This window comes from Equus przewalskii, chromosome 7 (assembly GCF_037783145.1).
Source record: "Equus przewalskii isolate Varuska chromosome 7, EquPr2, whole genome shotgun sequence".
In the NCBI taxonomy this organism is placed as follows: Eukaryota; Metazoa; Chordata; class Mammalia; order Perissodactyla; family Equidae; genus Equus; species Equus przewalskii.
This window is the reverse complement of record NC_091837.1, coordinates 90,353,475-90,367,240: the sequence shown is the minus strand read 5'-3', so window position 1 is coordinate 90,367,240 and position 13,766 is coordinate 90,353,475. Positions and strand designations below refer to the sequence as shown.

General features: G+C 44.3%; 2 protein-coding genes across 9 annotated transcripts in view; one reads left to right on the top strand and one right to left on the bottom strand.

The window, feature by feature from the left end:
- Positions 1-1,848: 1,848 nt before the first annotated feature.
- TIMM21 (translocase of inner mitochondrial membrane 21) lies at positions 1,849-12,890 on the bottom strand. The gene is made up of 6 exons (XM_008525365.2): positions 11,686-12,890; positions 5,429-5,491; positions 5,234-5,331; positions 2,648-2,721; positions 2,454-2,559; positions 1,849-2,350 (listed from the first exon to the last, which is right to left on the bottom strand). The coding sequence occupies exons 1-6, from the start codon at positions 11,984-11,986 to the stop codon at positions 2,255-2,257; spliced, it is 738 nt and encodes a 245-aa protein (XP_008523587.2). The 5' UTR covers positions 11,987-12,890; the 3' UTR covers positions 1,849-2,254.
- Positions 12,464-13,766, top strand: part of FBXO15 (F-box protein 15) — a 75,036-nt gene continuing 73,733 nt past the window's right edge. For 7 of the 8 annotated variants that reach the window (XM_008525369.2, XM_008525366.2, XM_070627897.1 and 4 more), the window contains exon 1: positions 12,977-13,105. In XM_008525369.2, the coding sequence (XP_008523591.1) occupies positions 13,002-13,105 (104 nt within the window). In that variant the 5' untranslated portion in view covers positions 12,977-13,001. Of the gene's footprint in view, positions 13,106-13,766 lie in introns of all 8 variants that reach the window. The other variant, XM_008525367.2, reaches the window with a different exon arrangement.

Below are 13,766 nucleotides of genomic sequence, written 5' to 3'. Positions count from 1 at the left end.
TACTCTATCAGTTATATTAAATAGTAGTATATAAAGTAAGTATGACCCTAAGTGGAAATCCATGAAATAGGAGTTGGGGAATCATATTTGAATAATAATAAGGGTAACAATTAATATCACTGTAGCTCACTAAATGGAAGGAAATGTTTGTGGAGTCTGCGAGGTAGGTAGATGGGCTGGTATCTCATTGTGTTAAACGTACAACCTCTGACAAATTCCTGACTTGTCCTGCCAACAAGTTCTTCACTGAAGAGAGAGCACAGGAGAGGAAATGCTGCTCTACACTTAATTCTGACAAAAAGGTTCACTGATTGCGGATGAAGTAATAAAAGCCTTGGAAGAAAATGACCATATCATTTTTTAATTTGTATAAATGATAGAAGGAGATACTGGGCATGGTCAGATGTGGGCTCCAGATTTTAGAAAAGATTTCAGAGAAAAGACCGGAGTAAGCCCATAGACAGAGATACCAAAATCAGAATCAGAGATACCAAAGTTGATTAAAGGAATTGTTTTAAAACGGAAAAATTTTAACATGTGGTATCAAATTGTCAGAGGGAAAGAAAACAAAGGTATCTAAAAAATTGCATACAACATTTTCCCATGGTTATACAGAAGAATCTGAGCACAGAGATTTTTCCTTTTGAAAAATTAATTTCTGATTATAGAAGCAACTTAATGATAAGTTCATATCTAAGAGGCACGGGTTTATCATAAAATGGGAGGCACATAAAGATGAATATAGAATTTGGTCCTAAACCATAAAAACAGGGTCAGGAGGGCAGGCTAAAGCCCCAATGGGCTCAGAGGCCAGGTCCCAGTCAAGCCTTGATTTGAGCAGGTCTTATGAAAGAGCAGGGCTGCTTTTCTGAGTGTAGGATAGTGAACAGAACTTCTCACCCTGTTAAATGCTGACAATTCAGTCAAAAATAACAATACTGAAATTGGGCATCCTACTGGAAAGGAGAGGAAAGAATGGTTAGGAGACAGAGCCCAAGTTAAAAATTCACCTAGCCACTTGAAAATGTGGTACATCAGGGAGACAGGGGCATTTGCTGTGGTATTTTCTGTATTTCCTAAATGTTTGAAATTTTTCATAATTAAAATTAAAAACATTCAAAAAGAGCAACTAAACAAACTAAAGGTAGAACTAAACCAAGCAGGGAGATGGACTAAAAAGGGGAGACAGATTGCCTGGGGGTCCTTCCATCCCAAATACTCCACAATTAGAAATTCCTCTGTAGCCAGTTCTGAGGGAGAAGGGACATTTTATAGCGATACCTCAATAGTGCAGAGCTCTCCCAGCGCAGGCAGCACTTTAACTTACAAGAGTAATCACGATTCTGTATAATGTCACTTTGTTCCAGGTCCTCTGTAAATACTTCAGGTAAAATACGGTGTGCTATCCCAAAAAGGCATTGCATATATGCTTAAATGACTCTCACTCATTTCCACGCTTCTTTTGGCAGTATAAAGCATCAGTGCAAGTCCTAAAGGGGAGGGGACACTTCCTGGGTGCCCGCTATGGTCCAGGCACTGGCACCTATCATCTCCTTCAGTCGCCCTAACAAGCCATGACAGTGAGGTCTGACAAGGCTAAGGTACCTGCACAGGCCCACACACCTGGTGAGAAGCCAGGTCCACCTGACTTTAGAGTGCGTACTTTCCCCACTGGGTATAATGTCCCCCAACTCACAAAGGGGGAAAAACGAGCCACCCCGGATTACTAAAAACCATACAATGTGTATAACCTTCCTATGATAGTGGTGAAGAGCTTATTTACCATGTGGTTCCCCTACAGTTCTCAAATATTTCCAAGTGTTCACCTGGTATATGGAAGGAAGCATCTTTTTGTTACTTTTATTTTACAGATTTTATACATTTATACAACATAAAAAAGCATAAAATACTGAACTCTGTTTTCTTATTTACATGGTGAAAAATTTTTAATAATCAAAATTTCTTATCATAAAAGATGATTTTAAGTAGAGCACAAATACTGTCCACGATTGATGATTCAATGAGATAACACAAAATATGCTCTATGTCATGATTTTTCACTCTACAAGAAGATCTCTAGTTCAGTTTGTCTAAATGCAACAACTACCCAGTTACATTCACTTTCATGAACTACACACTCTTTCCCGTCCTATTCAAAATAGACTGTGGAGGAGCTGTGAAGATGAGAGCTGTGAGTCTGCACCACCCAACATCCAGCAGCAATTAGCATGCTTGCTTGCTTCTTTTAATTGTCTCAGGACCGATTATCTTCAATGATAATAGTTCTTCTAGGGTAGGGTTCAAGTTCTACAAATATGTATTGAAATTCATATTCGCCACTTTCTGGGTTCTGGAAAAAAAATGTATTTCAAGGTGTTATTTTTCTTTCCAGTGCTTTCAGTAGCAAACACTGCATTCAGAATCATCTAACCCACTACGATTGAGCCTCACACCTCTTTCACTTCGAGATGCACGGTTCCTTGCTTCCCAGGCTCAGAGCCCTGGATGTAGAATTTCACACGCATGTGTTTCAGCCCATCTTTTACGTATTCAATAAAACTGCCAAGAAAATGAAGGAAGATAAGCCTAAACTCATTTCATTTAAAAACCATCCCCGAGCTTTCCAGACTCAAGCAAAGTGCGGTACCTGACGTGCTGCCTTCGTCCGCGCCGCGTCGCCTCCCCGTAGCCTTTCACAGGCTCCCCAAAGACACTGAGCACCTGGAGCATAAAGACAATGCTTCATTTGGTAAGAGCTATTTTTTTTCAAGCTTTCTAAGGAAATATTTTCTGACAAACCAAGTGATTTATTTTAGGAAAAAAAAATCAGTAAGCCTAGGACCCTTTCAAAACAACAACTCCAATGATGAGAGAACTGAAAAAAATTATCATGTAAAAATCATCCCATAAATAAATATTTAAGGCACAGAGATTGAAATAAGTAACTTCATGGTGTTACTTGTAGTTTCACAACAGTGTAGGAAGCTAGTCCCACTCCCCTTATAAAAACAAACAACAAAATAAAGAGTTCAGATATTTAAAAGTTCAAATATTTTTAGTGAAATTTACCTAATGGGGTCTAATACTAAAAACTATGAGAGCAAAATAGTTTTTTAAGTCACCAAACACAGTGAAATAAAAACAAGTCATAACGATCTCTTATTACCAGACCTAGAGATGGGAATCAATTATTTGTAATTGGAAAACTCACAATGAAGTGCAAATGTAGTTTTTATTGAATTTAAAATGCAAATACTTCGCAATCTTTCAAAAAAAATAGAAATGTGACATCAAACTAAAACAAATATTGCCTCAACTCTATAAAAGTTTTCTTATTTTGTCTGTTGGGAATCTTCAGTATCACATTTTTCAGGTATAAACAGGCATAAACATTTTTCAGGCATAAAAGGAATAATGTTAAGATAAGAGAGAAATATTTAAGAACTGAGTAGCTGAAACAAACTGAACACCAGTTCAGGTAGTTTACTTTAATAGATTCAATACATCGCATCAGAATGTGGGAATTTTCTCTTTTTCAACCGGGCACAGCTCCTGGCAAAGAACAGGCTCTTCAGTGTTGACAAACTGAATTGTTGAAGTTAGTATTTGCAAAGCTCTTTTAGGTAGCAAATTAAGTTATAACTTTAATAATGCCCACTCGTTGTGTTTATTCTGTATAGTTTTGTTCGAAATGCTGCAGATCTCTGAAAGGCTGAGTTTGTGAATAATACAGCCACTCTTCATCTCTTTTTAGAGTTGTGTCCAATCATTTAATTATGCTACTACTCATATTTGCTTTTGTAGTTTCTAAAGAGTTTCCGTCAGGTATCACATGGACTCCCGATAACTATAATGGGAATCTTCCTCATTTCCTACTATTTTCATCTTACTCAGAGATGCATCTCCCTCCCTGCCTCCTTCTTCATGGTTCTCAGACTGTCCAGTCCCCTTAAGAGAAATCAGCAGATTTCAAAAGAAACATGCCAGAGAGCATTAGCTTCTGAGGATTCCTCCCTGACATGAGGAGAAATGGATGGAGCACTTGGAGGCGTGCCCCAGGGAAAACTAGTGCAGGGCACTTGGGCTGAGAGCGTGCATTTCCATCTTTCCCCTCCCAGGGAGTGCATGTTCTGTTTCTTTGGCACTACTCCTTGCCTGTGTGAGAAACAGCCCTCATACTTAAGATGTTATCTGCTGTCTTCTTTGAGGGTACAAGAGTGAGGATTCCAGTGAGTACTATTTCTCAGTGCTGGAGCTCTCTGCCTAGGGATGAGGAATCGGGCATTCCACAGGCTCTGCTGCCTTTCCATCTGCGACTGGAAAGCCTCACAGAAAGCCTTCCTTCTGGACAGGATCCTTCAAAGAACTGAGGTGGCTCTTCGGCGTCTCCCTCCTCCCAGGGAACGGTTTAGGCAGGCTGTGCTTGAAAGCATAAGATGTGGAATCGGACGAACTTGGATTCAGGTTCGGGCTCTTCCACTAATCGGCTCTGATTTTAGTGGAGTCATTTAATCTCTTTAAGTGTCAGTTTCCTCTTCTGCAAACAGGGTAACAGCAGTACCTAACGCAAATGGTTTCTGTGCGTTTAACAAAGACGATGCACTGGAACACTGAGCACACTGCTTGGCACACACTGTGCTCTCAATAAGCATCAACAGTTACTATTATGATCATGAGGTCATGAATCAGGTATTTTAAAAGGACTAGACAGTGCGTGAGTTTAATACTCTGGTATAGTCTAAGCATTTATTATTAATGACAACTAGTAAAATAACTCTCTCGTACAACTAGGATGAAAACACCCCTCCAGGGAACTTTGGCTGCTCCTTTTTTTTTCCTGCTTTTTTCTCCCCAAATCTCCCCAGTACGTAGTTGTATATTTCAGTTGTGGGTCCTTCTAGTTGTGGCATGTGGGACACCGCCTCAGCATGGCCTAAAAAGTGGTGCCATGTCCGCGCCTGGTATCTGAACTGGTGGAACCCTGGAGCCGCCGAAGCGGAGCACGCAAACTTAACCACTTGGCCACGCGGCCAGCACCTGGTTGCTCTTAATCAAAGCATTTCTAGTACAGAACAAAGAGCTAATAACATAATCACAATCCAAGCCTTATGGTTTTACCATACACAAACTTCACTAGTCTCAGAACTGGTACACGAATTCTGCCCACTCCCCTCGCTCCCCAACATTTTCTCCCGATTATCAGAGTCCGTGTCACTCAGTCTTGAGGACTAACCTCGGGGTGTGATCTGCATTTTTCTAAGGCTTTCCCATATATCTTATTAGGACTGGATGAAGAAAAAAGTTCTTTGAAAATCGTGTAGAACAAGCCACCTGGAAATCACAGAAAAAGAAGATCAAGCAAAGTGAAGCAAGACAAATGATAAATAAAAAAGATATTCAGGGGTATTATACTTGCTGTGTTTTCAACCTGTAATGCTGACTCCAATAAGCACCACTATCAAATAGGTAAAATCTCGTCCGGCTTCTTTCACTGTAAAGAGAAAACACCGAGTCACACATGAGTAGGAACACGGGTAGCCACAGTATTTCCAGGAGGTGACGTGGCCTCAGGACCTAAGTGGGTCTCCACGTGTTCCACAGCAGCTGTCCTCAAATCTCCCTGCAAATCAGAACCTCCTCAAGAAACTTTTTAAAGAACCTCAGTAGAATTCTGGGAGGAAGGCCTAGAAGTCAGTATTTTTATTTTGTTTAGCATAATTTTAATACTTCCTTACTTTGTAAGCTGAGGAAATCCTTTTAACAAGTGATCCAGCCCCTCAGTGTGAAAACAACTGTCACAGATTAGGCAACAGGCGATACAGTTTGCTGTCAGATTAAGGAAAGTGCTGGCTTTGTCAACTGAGTCAAAGGGCTCAAAACAGGCCTTGACTCTTAACATTCAGGAACTTTCTCCTCTGGCCACCCCACTGGCTGTGCCCACAATGAACAGAGAACTAAATTCAGAACAGGAATTTGCTTGGCCAGACAGATTTGTGAACTGAATGGATTTAGAAAATGAAGAACTTGCCCAGAATCTGTACTTTTTTTTCCCCGATACTAATAAAATGTGCATATGGATTAAATAGAAGTTCTGAAAGCTAAATAAATTCAATCAACATATTATCATGGGACAGAATATATATTTATATGTATAGATATACATATGTACATACATATGCAAAGAGCTTTAACATTACAATTGCAACTATACTTTTTCACTGATGCTGAAAAGTGAATCACCTCCTGGTGCTATATTTATAGATTAATTTATTCACTACATTAGGAACACAGATTTCTGGAATACAAATCTCTTACAAATTTTCTTTCCAGAAATACAACAAAATGTTTACAGGTTATTTTTATAGTTTTCCCTTTTGTACAATAAGCTTCTGTTACTTTTATAAAATAACACTTATTTAAAAGTACTTTTTAGCATAATAATCCTTCAAGATTTCAGTACAGGTTCCTAACTAAAAAGATGTGACTGAAATAACAAAAAGATTGCATCTGCCCAAACATGCAATTCATGGGCTTGACTATGCAATCCCTGCCACAATCTCATCTCCTTAGCGGGCTCAGGAGTCGAGAGGCCGACAACGAGAACGTCTCATTTCATTCTCTATTAAGTTTACGAAATACACGTCCTGAATATTAACTGCCAGCTGTGTGCCAAGCCCCAAGCTGAGACTACAATAATGACCATACTAGTAAGTAGCCATATTATTCCATTACCCACATCAGGTCTTTGGTCCCAACACCCTGGATTCTTGATTGCCCCTCTCAATGCAAACATCCCGCCTTGCTGAGGGTATCTGGAAGGCGTTCTCTATTATTCAATTATAAACACTTACTGTGTATCCACTATGTGCAAAGCCCTGTGCTGGGTATTGTCCACAGTCCGCACATGTGTAAAGTCTCTGTGTTATTTTATAGTTGTCTTGATTGGAAGCTGTTCATTGCCTACCTTCCTCTTCTTGACCCTTTCAGACCTATACCTTCATGCAAAAAACTCTGCCATTTGTCTCTGCAGGAGTGGCTGCTGTGGTGAGAGGCCCCAGCTCCTCCCCTCAGGACTGAGGCTCCCATTCCCCCAGCTATGGAGAGCTTAGGGGCTGATGGTTCTCAGCTGAGTTCCCGTCTAGACAGCCCTTCATCTGAAGACAGCCTTTTCACCAAAGATTTGGCCCTTCCCGCGCCTCATGCCTGGTTGGTGTTTTCAGCCCCCACACCCTATGCTGGAAGGTGACAGGCCAGCCCAGCCTCAGAGCTCCCTGGAGAACTGGCTGAGGCCCCTACTGCAAATGCACTGCACTTCAACTTCTCCCTCTGCATAATCCTGCTTCCCTCACCCCTCATAGATGTGTTCTGAGCACTCCCAAAAACCTCCTGTATGCAAATCCCACTGAGTCTGCTTCCATGGGGACCCAACTGGGACAGGTGCTACCAGGAGTGGTCCTAGGGAGCTGTTCCAAACTGGGATTTTGGAGCTGGATCACTGGCTGCTGGCTGGTGGGTACAGCACTGAGAGGCCTGGCACACAGTGATATGCAGTTGTTGCAGCTCTACTCATGGAGAGCTGGGTTGGAATACTGGTGAAAGGGAATGCACTAGTTGGTATCATATATTGGGAATTCAGGAGGAATAAGCCACTTTAAGGACTTGGTTTGAATGGCTGTGGTGTGGGGCTGCCAATGCAATAGAGAAAGATAAAGATAGTAAGATGAGAGTAACTAATCCCCAGTGAAGGTGAAGTGCGAAAGTAGAGGCCTCCTTGATAACAAAACAGAGATGAGCCTCTGTTGTACCTAGAGGAAAGAAAAAGCTGAAGGTCAGGCCCAGGGCATAAGAGCAGCAGAGAGGTTGGAATTTCAACCTGTCAGGTCTCCCATGTCAAGGCCAGGGTCCTAATTTTGGGAGGAAAGGGAATCTGAAGCTTGGTATGGAGACATATAGGCTGATACACTAAAAAATCTCAAATCCACAGATTCTCCTGAACCCTCCAGGTCTGAAGCAGCAGCTCATGCCTCCCAGTTCAAGGCTAGCTCTTTCTCCTCCTTGAAGACTAATTGGGGGCTTCAATCTAGCAAGATGTGCTCTTGCCAGGTTATGACATAACTGGGAGGAAAGAGGAAAAGGATGAAGCCCTGAAGGAGCTGTAGGTCCCCCCAGCAGGAGCTGTGAGAGCACACATGTGACTGTATCCTAAGGATGGCATCAAGGGGCACAGAACACAGAACAGGACAAGTGAGAGTGTATCAATATGGGAGCACTCTCCTGTGGTCAAGAATTGAACAATCCAGCAAGCACCTTGGGAGGTGAGGCACAGCTAGGTTTGCTCTTGGAAACATGGAGAGAGGACGGTCCACATTAAGTGAGCTAAAAATGACAGAACTGCCATGGCAAACTGTGGAGGAAAGGATCGAAAGGCTCAGAGAGACGGCATGCTAGAGTGGATATAAGAAACAAAATCCCAAACCCACCAGCTGTGTAGAGGGCCTGGAGGACACTGTTTACATCGTTACAGAAGAGGGTATCCTGACAGCCATGGGGACGGTTGTGGCACTGAACCATCAGAAGGTAGGTGGGTGCAACTATCATAATGAATAGCAAGGGTGAAGAGGCAGCCAGGGGTGTCTGACCTGCAGAAAGCAACAGACATGATACTAGAACACAGTGTTCTCAAGGGTGAGACTGATGGGCAGCTGACAAGGATATTGCTCAATCTATATTATCATGAGAAATTAATTATGGGTGATCAAGAGGCTGAAGGCAGACACTCAAGGCAAAGTCATGATCACTGACTCAGCTTTTGGACCTGAAACAGTTTTCAGACCTGGAACCCATATACTAAAGGAAAGACCAGCCTCTATGAGGAGACACCTGAGCAAGTACACAGGATGCCCCTGGTTCTTCACCAAAGAGACCTACAGCCACTGGCTTGGTAACCATGCACTAGAAAAAGGGGAATACCCAAACATTTCAAGGTCTGTTGGACGGTCTGAGTTGACACTGACACCCCAGAACCCAAAGAGCCATTACGGCCCCTCTGTTAGGTATATACGGTGGTCATGTAAGAAACAGCCTGGCTTGTAAAAGCTTCACAGCTGGGTCCAGGGACCCACCAGGTAATATTTCTCTGATTTCCAATGTATAACGGGAATCGACATACTCAGTAACTGGCAACAACAACCCCTACTTCAGTTCCTTTGAGGGTGGGTTAAAAGCTACTAGCATGGGGAAAGTCCAATGGAAGTCTCTGAAACTGCCCCCAACTGACCCAGACAGTAAATCAAAAACAGTCTCACATCTAAGGGCGAATGGTGCAGACAGAGCTATTCTTAAAGACCTAAAGATAGAGGGGCAGTGGTGCCCATCACAGTCCCATGTAATTCACCAGTCTGCCCCTTACAAAAACCAGGCAGAAACTAGAGGATGACAGCAGTCCACTGCAAATTCAACCAAGCAGTAGCCCCAATACGGATGCAATGCCAGATATGATAACTTTATGGAGCACATTAACACAGACTCATGGCATTGGCCACTGATCTGGAGAATGTATTCTTTTCCTTCTCTATTGAGAGGGAGCAGCAGTAGCAGTTTGTACTAACAGGAAACTGATAATAACGGTGTACATGTACAGTCTTGCCCAGGATTTGTTAAGTGTCCCACCTGTCATAATAGTTTTAAGGGACCCAGACCTTCTGAATCTGGGCTGTCCAGTACAGCAGCTATACACCACAAGTGGCTGTTTGACTTTAATTTTAAAATTGACTTCAAGTTAACTTTAAATAAAAACTCAGTTCCTCAGTCTCACGAGCAACATTTCAAGTGCTCAAAAGCCACATGTGGTTAGCGGCTACCTTACTGGGAAAGCACACATAGATAACATTTCCATCACTGCAGAAAGTTTTGTTTGGACATTGCTGTTCTGGATATTCTGCAACACATCACATTTGTCCACTCTGTTTATGCCATCATGTTAGGCAGAGGCAAAAGTAACAAGTGGCATGCATGCTGTATGTTGGGACCCCTGGTAAGACACATGTGCTCCAAGTGTGGGGGATGAGCCCAGCAAAGATCCAGGGCTTGCCAACACATCAGCAAAACTCTTAGGAGGACACTGTGTGGGGCATGCTGGGACACTCCTTGCCAAGTAAAAGACCAGCTACTGGATCCCGTCTGTCCTACCACAGCGTGACGGGCCTCTGTGGACTCTGGAGGCAGCACGCTCCACATCTGGGCACAGTGCTCCCACCCCTTCACTAAGGCGCCAGGAAAGCTGCCACCTCTGAGTGGGGTCCAGATCAGGACAGGGCTCTGCAGCAGGGCCCCCCCTGCAGTGTAAGCAGTGCTGTTGCTGGAGCCAGATGACCTAGCACACGCTGTTTGACACTTCTGTGCCTCTGACCTCTGCATACAGGCTGCTCACTTGTACTGAACTTTTAATCATCCCTCACAACCCTGTTCAGGCTATTATGAATGAGTGAATGATTATATTTTTGATAAATTCAGCAGACTGCAAAACAACTGGTAGGATACAGTTAAATTTTTTTTGTTGGAATTGTTAAAAAGTATGTGCACTGAAATGACATAAACCAAAATATTAACAATAGTCATCCTGTGTGGTATAGCCATGGGTGTCTGGAATACTTTCTTTGCTTCCTTTTTATTTTTTCTACAAATTACTTGTAAAGTGAAGGAATAAACAATAAGAAGTTAAATGAAATGATTTCTTATCTCATCTGTGAGGACTTCTCTGACTTTACCTGACAGAATTACACTTTACCTTTCCTCTTTTATACATTCTATTACTGCACATTTCATTTGAAGGTAAGCGATGTTTTGAACATCCTTCATTCTGTAATATATAGAGTCTAACTCAGTATCTGGGCACAACAGTAGTCACTCAAGAGAAGTGTTTATTGAGCGAAACTACATGAGTTAATCTCTATGGATTATGACTCAATAATCTTTCTTTTCTATTTATTCTATCCAATTACTCTTTATCATATGCTCCCTAGTACTTTTTCTTTGTAGCACAATTAACGTTTTTTTCACTGTTTCACACTCTGTACCTATTTTCCTCCTAATTTGGTGGTAACCTATTTGTGTACAGGATTTCCGTGGGACAACCAATAACACCCATTCAAGCGCTAAGTTTAGAGAAAATGGAAGCTCAGGAAATACTTGTGAATGGTTGACCTAAAGAGCATTGAGCTGGATATCAGAAAACTGAAATAGGAAAATGTGCATTCAATTTTCGGTTGTGTGAAACCGGGGGAGTGTGCATCATACACAAAGGGGGCAGTGCTGATCTGTCTGAAAAAACGAATGCGAGATTCAAATGAGATGAAACATCTGGGAATCGACTTTTCCATTACAAAGTATTAACAATGCTTAAGTTTTATATAGCTGTCTCCAGACCAGAACTAATAAAAGTTGAGAAAAATTTTCTAGACATAATTCAACAAAATTATATCAAAATCAACTTTCAAATTTGAATGCAAACCTGCGAAGAAAATTTTAGGCCTATATTCTCTGATTCTAAACTGTGTCTAACGGTTCTACCTTTTAATTTGTACGCACTGTTTTTCCACCGTTAGCACTGAACTTGTGTAAAGGGGCACTGGCAGCTCTTGCCACGTTTGTTGACAGACTGATCGTTACTGGAGAATTCCTTTTTACCTTTCTGTGACGTTGAGATGACGGGTTCCCCTCTCCGACTGCTGTGCACAGACACTTGTTTGCTGCTGTCCTCCCTGGCTCTCTGGGGGCTCTGTCCCTGCGTCCAGATGGTTTTCTGGGAGACTCCAACAATACACGGAGGCCGCACCGTTTTCTTCCGCTCTTGCAGCCCCCATCTCAAACCGGGCTCAGTTTTCAAGCAAGCTTTGTTAAGCACCAAGTGTGGCAAAAACAGCCGCTTCCCCGAAGACCTGTGCAGCTTCTCCGTACACTGTAGAGCTCGTAGAAAAGTACAAATCATGTTCACAGAAAGCCGCTCCGTTTATGCAAGATGCCAACCTCGAAAAGCTTCACTTCCCGCTACACCCCAGGCGGACGCCTACTCAAGTCTACACATTCACACCGGAAATTCTGCGCGGCGTGTTCGGCAAAAACGTTAGCTTCTGCAGTCGAAAAGTCTCCCGAAGGACGTTGACGTCCACCTCCCCTACTCTTTCGGCATCTTTTTACTTGAATTAAAGTGCTTTGATTACCTTCTGTGCCGACATTCACGATCGCCCCACTATGTCTTTGCAAAGCAACCTGGGAAACCCCTAGAAGTCCTGGGAATAGTAGTTTGAGGATCTCAAGTGTTACTGAGTTGCCACAGCGGGAAGGCAAAAGGACTACATCTCCCAAAGTGCAAGGCGGCCAGAGTTCCCGCCGGGCCTTTCGCCACCTCCCAGCCTCGCCTGCGCCTGCGTTGCACGTACTTCTCGCAGTAGGAAGATGTATCCGTGTTGGTGGGGGGAATTTGTGCTATAGGCGCTGAGTAGTTCAAACAGAACTTGCAAAAATCAAATTAGTAATTATAAACTGCGTGTTCTTGCGACCCTCTACAGAGGACTGTGTAAACTGGGAAATTCTCCATCTGAATGTGGCTCTGCCATTCCTCATGGGCAAATGATGTAGCCTGTGCGTTTCAGTTTCTTCCCCAGGAAACCAGACAGCAACCAGTGCGAAAGTGCGAACTACCAGAGAGCCAGCAACTGGAGAGGGAGGTCGCGGCCGCAATGCCCACACTGTGTTAAAGTCTAAGTCACCCACTCGCCACGCGGCGTCCTCGGCGTCAGGACATCGAGTGTGGGAGGAACCCGGGCCCCAGAAGTTTCTAGAACTTCTAGAGCGTTGGAAAGCCTTGTCGTCCTCGGCCCCGCCCCCCGCTCTGCTTCTGCGCACGCGCGTCTCGGAGTGCGCCGGCGTCTGGCGGGCGTGTCTCGGGGCGGCGCGCTGCTCCCTCCCGCCCTCGCGCCGCTGGGCGTCTCAGCCAGGTCTCCATGGCGACCGGACGCGGCCGGCTCCTGCAGCTGCAGTGGAGCGGCCTCCAGGCGCCGCGCCTACCGCTCGGCGTGGGTTCGGCCCCCGGGCGCACCGGGTTCAGGTGACGGTTGGGGGGCCGCGCCCAGGGAGCCGCGCGAGGGAAGCCCCTCAATTACCCACAGCCCCGTCCCTTTCTCTTTATTTTCCTTCGTCCCGCTCCAGCGCACGGCTTGCAGCTCTCTCTAGTGCGGGAAAGGTCTTTTCAACCTGGAAAAGTGGGATTACCCCAAGTCTTGATCCGAGTAGAGTGGCTTCCCCGGAAATCTTCGTTCTCCTTCCGTTCATTCAGTGAATAGGCGCGGTGGGGAGCTGGGAACGTGCAGCGCCTCGCGGAGAGCGCGGGGGAAAGCGCTCCACGTGTGCAGGCAGGCGCAGGCACCGGTCCCCGCCTGCGGGGCGCCCAGAGGGAGCCCTCCAGAGCGCGTTCCCAAAGTAGCTTCCTTGTTCTGGGGCCAGGAATCACCTTACGGCCTTGTAATAACTTTATAACTTAGAGAAGTAGAATCAGCTCGACAAAACCTCCTCGGTTTTCTCTCCCGCCCACGATTCGTGAAGGGACTCACCACCCCTAAGCCGATACCTCTAGCAGGCAGGTTGCTCTGGGAGCGTCTCCCGGGGCAGCCGTTTCTGCACCTCTGACGTCAAGAAGTCTGTGTTTTTAAGCAAACCCTGGGGGGATGCCTTCTAGACAGCTACCCCTTGGTGCTCAACTCCTAATCCTC

Coding starts and splice junctions, on each gene's coding strand:
- TIMM21 (XM_008525365.2), bottom strand. CDS start 11,986: ATGATTTGTACTTTTCTACGAGCTCTACAGTGTACGGAGAAGCTGCAC. Junction 2,722..5,233: donor AATGCAGATCACACCCCGAG/GTTAGTCCTCAA, acceptor TTTATGCTCCAG/GTGCTCAGTGTCTTTGGGGA. Junction 2,560..2,647: donor GGACGAAGGCAGCACGTCAG/GTACCGCACTTT, acceptor TTTTCTTGGCAG/TTTTATTGAATACGTAAAAG.